General features: G+C 43.2%; 1 protein-coding gene across 1 annotated transcript; it reads right to left on the bottom strand.

Moving 5' to 3' along the window:
* Positions 1 to 161: 161 nt before the first annotated feature.
* IL17C (interleukin 17C) lies at positions 162 to 8,400 on the bottom strand. The gene is made up of 3 exons (XM_060788135.2): positions 8,233 to 8,400; positions 3,371 to 3,687; positions 162 to 1,862 (listed from the first exon to the last, which is right to left on the bottom strand). The coding sequence occupies exons 1-3, from the start codon at positions 8,233 to 8,235 to the stop codon at positions 1,616 to 1,618; spliced, it is 567 nt and encodes a 188-aa protein (XP_060644118.2). The 5' UTR covers positions 8,236 to 8,400; the 3' UTR covers positions 162 to 1,615.
* Between the last annotated feature and the right edge of the window lie 2,207 nt (positions 8,401 to 10,607).

Genomic DNA, 10,607 nt, shown 5'->3' with positions numbered 1-10,607 from the left:
GTATCCCTTGGCAATCTTATCAGGCAGCAGCTGATGCAAGCGATGGAGCTCTGTTCACCTATGGATTGAGATGCATCAGAATGATGTTTCTACCCCATTTTTTTCCACGACCTCCAACAATTAGAAGAAGGATGTCTGTCTCATTGGCGATTATAATGTCAATGTCAATCTGCTTTATCCTGATCGATAGGAGAACAGATCTCTGCCTCTTGCAGCAGCTGCCATCCAATAAGACAAGATTGCATCATATGTAAGCACACTCTAGTAAACTAAAATGTCTATAGACTTTTGAGATATTTTTGTTTCTTGTACTAAAATTTGCCCATCCAGGACTGTTCTGATCCATGGATGCTATTAAAAAGCTCTGAGGGAGTACCTCAGAGCTGAGATTGTCGTTACTGATTTATGTATGGCTAGACCTCTGCAATCTCTCTTCATTGAGCAGCAACAGCTGCAAACGACAGAGCTCTGTTCTCCTATTGATTTAAATGAACCAGAATAATGTTTCTAGCTCAATACTATCCATGATAGAAGAAGGATCCCTGTGTTATTGGGAATCGCTCATGGAAGAGGAATGGACAGGAGAAGAGATCTATGTCACTCACAGCAGCTGCTGCCCAGCAAATTAGCAAACTCTAGTCCAGAAAACCAAATGTCCAGACTTTTGAGATCATGCCGCTCTCCAGATTCTAACCTGCAACCTTTCAGTCAGCAAGTTCAGCAGCTCAGTTCTTTAACGCACTGTACCACTGGGGGTCGTATGAGATTGTAGATTAGCCACTCAATTAAGGATACAAGTCAGTTATATTCAACCAACTGGGCTCTATTGGCACGACCAATAGTGATTCTAATTGACGAGTAGCAGCTGCTGCAAGCATCAGGACTTTGTTGTCCTAGTGATTGAGAAGCATCAGACTAATGTCCAACTCCATAATATCTGGTCCAACAATCAGAACCAGTATCTCTACGGCACTGGCTGTCATTAATGGAAGGGAAGTGAAAATGTTCATTGCATCCCAATCAACAGAAGAACAGATCTTTGTCACTCGCAGCAGCTGCTATCCAGCAAAAACAGATTGTGTCATGTTAGACAAACTCTAGAAAACAAAAGCTTTTAGACGTTTGAGATCTTTCATTTTCTGGACTAGAGGTTGCCCATTCATAACTTTTATGATCCACGTGTATCCCTTGAATCATGGATACAAATTGGTTACGGATATGTAACTTTGGGTTGTGCATTCGTAACCGTGATGGTGAAACCCACCCAGTATTTTTAATAGTTATTGGAGGCATCCAAGCCCTGCTTTGAGGACTTCCAATTTCTGAGAACTGCTCTTAAAATGACAACCAATTTGCCAAAACAATTGGCATTTTTGTGGTTGCTTTTGGGGGTTTGATGGGGCTCTCATTCCAACTCCCATCCAGTTAGGAGAGAAAACGCAGAACCTCCTAGTGATAAAGAGCAAGGATACATGAGGATGGGGGAACAGGGAAACAAGCAAGTGCTTTAAAACAAACACAACGGTCAAGACTAACATGTCAAGTCTTGGTTGGGTCCTGGTTGGGTCTGCCACCGACTCCATGGGAGCGTGGGAGGCGTAGACCTGAACTGGGCTCAGCTGCGGACAAGGGCACAAGCACAGGCCACTGGGACTTTGATGGTGGTTGTCTCGAACACAAAACCTTCTGCGTCGTCCTCAGGGTGCCGGCAGGGCTTGCGCTTCAGCACCATCATGCTCTGCTCCACCGTCACCGAAGTGAGGTCTTTGGTCTCCAGCCCGGTCTTGACATCGATGCAGCCGTTGCAAAGGCACTCAGCAAAGGCGAGATGGCGCGGAATGCGGTCGGCGTCCTCCTTGATGCTGTAGGGAAAGGGCAAGTTCAGTTGCAGACTCCACCTTGGAAAGGTGTGCATTGATTCCCAAACTTTCATCTTCCAGGTGTTTTGGATTCCAGCTTCTATAAAGCCCCAACAGCCTGGGATTCTGGGAGGTGAATGCCAAAGCAATTGGAGGACTAACGTTTTTGGGAATCACACCTTCACCTTTCTACCTCTTCTTTCCTAAAAAATTTGGGGAAGTGTCACCTGGCCACGTTCATCTGGATTTTAGCCTCAACTTGAATTGAAATATTCAAGCTTCAGTTCTCAAAGATGTTCAGGTGGTTTGACCGATTCCATTGCCACATGTGGCAAACCACAACTCCCATCATCCCAGGCTATGCTTATCGGAGTTGTAATCCAACACAGCTTGGTTTAAGTGCTACAGCCTTCAGAAAGTGCGTCTATACTGTCGAAGGCTTTCATGGCCGGAATCACTGGGTTGTTGTAGGTGTTTTCGGGCTATATGGCCATGGTCTAGAGGCATTCTCTCCTGACGTTTTGCCTGCATCTATGGCAAGCATCCTCAGAGGTAGTGAAGTCTCACTACCACTGAGGATGCTTGCCATAGATGCAGGCGAAACGTCAGGAGAGAATGCCTCTAGACCATGGCCATATAGCCCGAAAAAACCTACAACAACCCAGTGATTGTTGCCTGCATCTATGGCAAGCATCCTCAGAGGTAGGGAAGTCTCACTACCTCTGAGGATGCTTGCCATAGATGCAGGTGAAACGTCAGGAGAGAATGCCTCTAGACCATGGCCATATAGCCCGAAAAAACAACAACCCTGTGTCATTACTGTGTTATGAATACTGTTTGACACCACTTTAACTGTTATAGCTCAATGCTACGGAATCTTGGGAGTTGTAGTTGGGCAGACAAGGGTAAAGACCTTGCAAAACTAAACATCCCAAGCTTCCACAGAATTGAGCCATGGCAGTTAATGTGATATCTAGTTGTGAGCTGCTTTGAGTCTCCGTATGGAGAGAAAAAGGCGGGATATAAACAACAGCAACAACATCAAACTGCAATAATTCTCCACTTCTCATCTGACTTGACTATATACATTCATAGCCTATTATTGGTGTCTCTTATGATCCGACGAGATCATATACATTCACGGTCTATTGGGCTATATACATTGCTGTTTGGGCTATATAAATCTGCATCTATTATGATCTGATAGGATGATATACATTCATAGTCAACATGCATACATTTTCTATTGTTCCTTTCCGATTTGACATTCTGTTATCTGTATCTGACAGCATTTATTCTCTGTTCTGTTAGGATTTAGGACAGGCCTGGGCCAACTTCGGCCCTCGAGGTATTTTGTACTGCAACTCTCACAATTCCAACAGCCTACCAGCTGTTAGGAATTGTGGGAGTTGCAGTCCAAAACTACTGGAGGGCCAAAGTTAGCCCAGGCCTGGTCTATGCACCAAGTGATAGCATTGGCCCAGATCTTTATGGTAAATAATGGTACTTACATGTATCTCCAGGGCGAGATGGATCGCTCACTGATGTCGGCGGTGAGAGTGTTCACCAGCCTGAGGTTTGGGCATCCAGGCTTATGGTGGTGCCGCCGGTGCCGCCGGCGACCACTCTGCTCATTCTCCAGGACGGGCACCAGCTGGACGGATGGGTGGTCCGCCCACCGGGCGGTCCGGCTCCGGAAGACCTTGGGCACCTCTCCGTCCTCCAGTTCATCAGCCCGGATACAGTGGCTATGATGGCGATGCTGACCGCTGGACAACCTCCGGGCTTCGGTCCAGCCCAGAAGGATGAGGAGAAGCAACAAGGACCGCTGCGCAAGAAGGAAAAGAGAAGGGACATTAAGGACCATCAGTGGCATTTGCCCATTTGAGGCATTCATAGACACACAGAGTTGGAGGAAACCCCCAAGGGCCATTCAATGCAACCCTCTTCTACCAGGCGGGAAGGCACAATCAAAGCCCTCCCAACAGATGGCCGTCCATCCCCTGCTTTAAAAACTCTAGAGAAGGCAATATCTATCTCCCTCCCTCCCTTCCTCCCTCCTTGGTTGCATCCAATCCAACCTACTTGTACCAGGCAGAAAGACACAATTCAAGCCCTCCCAACAGATGGCCATCCAGGCCCTGCTTAAAAACTCCAGAGAAGAAGATCTCTCTCTCTCTCTTTCTGTCTCCTTGGTTGCATCCAATCCAACCTACTTCTATCAGGCAGGAAAACACAAGCCCTCCTGACAGATGGCCATCCAGGCCCTGGATGATAGAAGTGATAGATGGATAGAATAATAATAGAATAATAATAATAAATAGAAAGATAGATATAGTATTACTATATTATTATAATAATATAATAAATATAATAGTAAATAAAAGATAGATTCATAGAATCCAAGAATTGGACAGGACTTCAAGGGCAGCAAATCCAGCCCCTTTCTGCTAGACAGAAAAGCATAATGAAAGCACTCCCAACAAACTGCTTCGAGCCTTCGGGGAGTGGTGGTATATAAATTCGATTAATAAATAAATAGATAAATAAATGGCCATCCAGCCCCTCCTTTAAAAACTCTAGAGAAGGAGATAGGTAGGTAGGTAGATATAATATAATAATGTAATAATAATAATAGATAGGTAGATAGATAGTTGAAGTCCCTTTCAACTCTAGGATTCTAAGGGCATCCAATTCACCCCCTTTCTGCCAGGCAGAAAAGCACAATCAAAGCATTCTCAACAGATGGCCATCTAGCTCCTGCTTTTAAAACTCCAGAAAAGGATATAGATATAACAACAACAACAACAACAACAACAACAACAATAAAAAGAAGAAGAATAGAGAGTCCTAGAGTTGGAACGGGCTTCAAAGGCATTCAACCCAACCCTTTCTGCCAGGCAGAAAAGCATAATCAAAGCCCTCCCAATGGATGGCCAGCCTCTGCTTAAAAACCTCCAGAGAAGAAGATTCCACTGGACTCCAAGCCCTAGAGATGGAAAAGGCACCCAAGGTCATTCAGTCCAATCCCATTTCTGCCATAGACATAATCAAAGCCCTCCTGACAGATGGCCAAAATCCTGTGTTCTCAAAATCTTAATTCCACTCCAATGATAAAAGGAATCTCCAGCAGTAAAACTTTTGCCCACCAAGATGTGTCCTTGGACTATATCTCCCAGCATTCAGGGATATGGGAACTGGAATCAAGCTGCCCCTTGGAGAGCTTAGTTTTGCCAGTGAATCCACTCTCACTGGAATAAAGGAAAGGCACTTGCTTTTCTGCTGCTTGTAAAACTCCCTTTTTTGAAGCATGACTTCATTTGATTCATAAACAAACACCACTTTATGACCACTTATAAAGTTTACTGGGTTTAGAGTAAACCCAGTAAATTGGTAGAATTTGCTCCCATGTAGACACATCATTCGACAATTGGGGCTAATGTGTCTGGAATTGATCAAGGAATATAACCAATGGTAATAAAACTGCATTTCTTAATTCACTGTTACTAGGGATTGATTGAGCGCAATAAGAAAGTATGTATAGGATTGGCTGAAAGATAAACACCAATGACTATTACGAATGATCACATCCACCCGGCTAGCAAATGGGTGTCATCTGCCCTTACATAACAACCAGCCATAAAAACATGAGAACAACCGAAGGAAGAAATAACGCATTCTTCAGCACGTAGAATTCTCAATGTAGATTCACAATGACAAATTACAAATTCCTCATCCCAAGCACTGGTTGGAAAACAAACAAACCTTATCAATAAAGAGAAAGTCTGGTTTGATGCTTGGAGTGCGGACTCCAGAAACTTGGGTCTGAATCCATATGGAAATCCATTGGGTAGATTTGGGTGAGTCACATACTCTCAGCCCCAGATGACCCATATTCAGGTCCGCTTGAATCAGAAACAACTTGAAGGCACACAAAAAGTTGGAGTAGATTCTCTCAATCTCACCATAGGATCAACATAAGCAAGAAATTCTCAACACAGTTAGAACAAACTTTTGGGAAGATGCCATTGGCAAATTCAGCTTGCAAGGCTAGAACTCATCTTCTGGGAGAGGATCAAGGAAACAATGGAGAAAATACTTAAAGTGCCAATACACGAAGATTTAGATATGCTATGAATGGGAGTAACAGGCAATGCCAGAATGAAAACAAAAGGATATAAAATATTTTATATGAGTATGGGGGGGGGGGGGGGGGAGCATAAACAAAAACCCATGTTAGCATCACCATAAGTTGGAAACACACAACCAAGTTGGAATAAACTTTGGCCAAGTTAGAGCCCAAGGCTCTTTGGGGCCAAATGATGCTCCAAACCTTACAGAAAAAGATGTGCTCTCTCAGACCCAGAATAAACACCCAGAAACAAAGTTAGAACAGATCTTTGGGAACATGCCATTGGCACGTTCTGCTTGCAAGGCAAGAACTCGGGGTCCAAATCTCATCTTTTGGAGAAACAGAGATGCACTTTCAGCCCCAAATAACTTCGAATTAAGGTCAGTATAAGTCAGAGACTCACAACCAAGTTGAAATAGACTTTCATGAATATGGTGTTGGTAAGGTTAGAGCTCCAAACCCTAAACTTTTGGAGAGACAAAAAAATGCACTCTGACACCCAGAAAACCCATGTTGGCATCACCACAAGTCTGAAAGTTGGAACAGACAGACCACCAGGTTGGCTCTTTGGTGGTCAAACAATGCTCCAAGCCCTAGTCTTTCAGAGGGACAGAGAAAAAAGTGCTTTCCACAAGCATCTCCAAAAGACAGAAACTCACAACCAAGTTGGAATAGGCTTTCATGATTATGCTATTGGCAAGGTTAGAACTCCAAACCCTAAACTTTTAGAGAGAGAAAAAAGGTCTGTTTGTTTCAACTTTGTTGTGTGTTTCTGACTTATGGTGATGCCAACTTCCAGGTTGGCTTTTTGAGGCCGAACCATGCTCCATGCCCTAGTCTTTCAGGGGAACAGAGAAAGAAGTGCTTTCCATAAGCATCTCCAAAAGTCAGAAACTCACAACCAAGTTGGAATAGGCTTTCATGATTATGCTATTGGCAAGGCTAGAACTCCAAACCCTAAACTTTTCGAGAGACAAAAGAGGTGCACTCTCGCCCCAAGAAAACTCCATGTTAGCATCACCACAAGTCAGAAACACACCACAAAGTTAGAACAGACAGACCACAGACAGGCTCTTTGATGGTCAAATGATGCTGCAAGCCCTAGTCTTTCAGAAGGACATAGAAAAAATGCTTTCCATAAGTGTCTCCAAAAGTTAGGAACACACAACCAAGTTGGAACAGATTTTCATGAATATGCTGTTGGCAAGCTTAGAAATCCAAACCGTAAACTTTCAGAGAGACAAAAAAGATGTTCTCTGACTCTCAGCAAACCCCAAGTTGGCATCACCACAAGTCAGAAACACACAACAAAGTTGAAACAAACAGACCTCCAGGTTGACTCTTTGGGGCCGAACCATGCTGCAAGCCCTAGTCTTTCAAGGCGACAGAGAAAGAAGTGCTTTCTATAAGTGTCTCCAAAAGTCAGAAATCCACAACAAAGTTGGAACAGACCTCCAGGTTGGCCAAGTTAGAGCTCAAGGCTCTTCGGGGCCAAATGGTGCTACAACCCCTTTCTCTGTCAGGAAGACAGAGAAATAAATGTTTTCCATAATCATCTCCAAAAGTCAGAAACACATCACAAAGTTGGAACACAATTCTAGATTGGTTCCATAAGCGTCTCCAAAAGTCAGAAACTCACAACCAAGTTGGAATAGACTTTAATGAGTATGCTGTTGGCAAGGTTAGAACTCCAAACCCTAAACTTTCAGAGAGACAAAAGAGATGCACTCTGACTCCCAGCAAACCCCAAGTTAGCATCACCACAAGTCAGAAGCACCACAAAGTTGCAACGGACAGACCACCAGGTTGGCTATATGGGGGCCAAATGATGCTCCAAGCCATAGTCTTTCAGAGAGACAGAGAAAGAAGGGCTTTCCATAAGCATCTCCAGAAGTCAGGAACACACCACAAAGTTGGAACAGATCTCCACATTGGCCAGGTTAGAGCCCAAGTCTCCTTGGGGCCAAATGATGCTCCAAGTCCTAGTCTTTCAGGGAAAGATGTGCTCTCAGAACCCAAATCACCTCCACTTTGAGGTCTCCATAAGTCAGAAAGACACAGCCAAGTGAGAACAGACCTTGTCAGGATTAGAACTCGTAGTCCAAGCCCTATCTTTCAGAGACGCATAGCGGCACACTCAGCCTCGCCAAACCTGCCCAGGTAAGACAGAGTTTCACCTGGCCCTCCCTCCTCGCACTTCTCTGAGGCACCTGGAGGTGGCAGAGGCCGCCCATGTCTTACCATCTTGGCTCAGCAGCGACAGGTGAGATGAGAGAGGAGTAGCAACAGCTCGGCAGGTGAGGATGCTAGTTGGAAAAAAGCCTCTGGCCCTTTCTTTACTTGGCTCTCTCTTTCTTGCCTTCTTTCCCGGCTGGGCCTCAGGGACGGTCTTTGGCTTGCAGTCCCTTTTGCAAAGGCCAGGTGATCTGAAGCCGCCCTTCCACCTGTCCCCATTTATATAGTGTGCCAAGAACAGGGATGTTACACACCTGGAAACTCCAGGTAGCGTTCCCTCCTCCCCTTTGGGGAAATAGCTGCGTCTACTCATTTCCTCCTCCTCTTCTCCCTCTGCTTCTAATCACCCGCTTTCTTTATTCTGCAATCCTTTCTTCTTCTTTTTCCCCTTCTCTTTGGCATTTACCCAAATCACACCTTTTCAAGGCCAAGTTGGTCCCTGGTTTGGGGTGCGCCCACACTGTTGAATTAATGCAGTTTGAGACCCCTTGAACTGCCATGTCTCAAGGCAATGGGGTCCTGGGAGCTGTAGTTTTACAAGGTCTGGTGCCTTTGCCAAACTACAAATCCCGGGATTCCCTAGCACTGAGCCGTGGCAGATAAAATGACATCCAATGACAGTGTGGATTGTTGTTGTTGTTGTTGTCATTTGTGTACTGCTTTCCTCTCTTAAATGAGATGCACAGCATCTCATTTGAGATTCAGCAATTTAAGAGAGGAAAGCAGTACACAAATGACAACAACAACAATCCATACTGTATAATAATGATAGTGATAATGATGATAATAATAATTTTATTTCTTACCCGCCTTTCCGTGCGCACTGTATAATTAATTAATGCAGTTTGACACCCCTTGAACTGCCATGGATCAAGGCGATGGGATCCTGGGAGCTGTAGTTTTACAAGATCCAGTGCCTTTGCCAAACTACAAATCCCAAGATCCCTTAGCACTTTGCTGTGGCAGATAAAATGACGTCAAGCTGCATTGCTGAATCTCGAATGAGCTGCTTTGAGATTTGTATACTGCATTTGTATACTGCTTTGAGGAAAGCAGTATACAAATGACAACAAGAATAATTCACATTGTAAAATAATAATAATAATAATAATAATAATTATTATTATTATTATTTAATTTCTTACCCACCTCTCCTTGCAAACCTGAACATTGCAAAAAAAATAAATAATCAAATATAGATATTTCTATGGAAGATCCACATTAAAATGAATGCATTTTGGCACTATTGTGGCTCAGTTACAGATTCTTGGGATCTATAGTTTGACAAGGTGCTTCGCCAAACTACAAATCCCATGATTCCATAGTGTTGAGCCATGGCAGTAAAGTGACATACATACATACATACATATACTCCTATATATATATATTCTATTATGATTGGATAGGACAAGGTTCTTGGGTAATTGGGCACATATCACAGGTATTTATAAATATGTTGGTGCACAAAATACCATTTCCTTAACACAATGAATTTCCAACTTTGGCGTGGGTTGAGCTAGATAGCCTTTGGGAATCCCTTTCAGATAGAAAGTCCTGTGATGCTCCTTGAGTCACATGAGATACATCTCCAAAGTTCTGTATATTATTACTAATTAATGATGTGATATCCTGCAGGTGGGAAAACATTGATCGAAAGGCATTTCCAAATTAAATTGGGCACAAACCTAACATTGTGGCATGATCGCTGCTGCTTTCAACCAATTTACCCATCTCTGAAATGCAAGACACTGAAGCAGGTAAAGGAACAATTAACATCATCAATTGGACGTGTTGCTTAGTGCCTCCAAACCATTTCTGACTTATGATGGCTCTATGACTTCAATGTGTTTGAATCTTAGGTTTCTGTGTGGAGATATATATATATATATATATATATATATATATATATATATATATGCGCCTTATGTTCATACCTGTGCATTTTAGCTATGTTGTACCTCACTTTGAGGGTAAGAAATAATAATAATAATAATAATAATAATAATAATAATACATGATTGATTCAGAGGAGATTAACCTTTGTCTTTTTTCCCTGAGACTGAGAGAGTGTAGCTTGCCCAAGGTTTCATGGATTCGAACCCAAGTCTCCAGAGTCTCATTATTTTAGAGTTGATTTCTAACTGGCAATACCAAATAACAAATGTTAATCACAGGTGAGTTAAAACCAACAACCTTCTTTTCTTTTCTTTTTTCTTTCCTTCTTTCCTTCCTTCCTTCCTTTCTCTCTCTTTCCTTCTTTTCATTTTTCCTCCTTCTCTCCTTTCTTCTCTCCTTTCCCTCTCTCTCTTTTCTTCCTTACTGTCTTCCTCTTCCTTCCTTCCTTCCTTCCTTCCTTCCTTCCTTCCTTCTTTTCTTCCTTG

This window comes from Anolis sagrei, chromosome 8 (genome assembly GCF_037176765.1).
Source record: "Anolis sagrei isolate rAnoSag1 chromosome 8, rAnoSag1.mat, whole genome shotgun sequence".
NCBI classification, from domain to species: Eukaryota; Metazoa; Chordata; class Lepidosauria; order Squamata; family Dactyloidae; genus Anolis; species Anolis sagrei.
The sequence above is the reverse complement of the archived record's forward strand: the minus strand, read 5'-3'. Positions and strand labels throughout refer to the sequence as shown.

What these genes read in the sequence shown, in the direction of transcription:
- IL17C (XM_060788135.2), bottom strand. An exon ending in ATCTCGCCCTGGAGATACAT is followed by an intron (nt 1,863 to 3,370) that starts GTAAGTACCATT and finishes CTTTCCCTACAG; the next exon opens with CATCAAGGAGGACGCCGACC.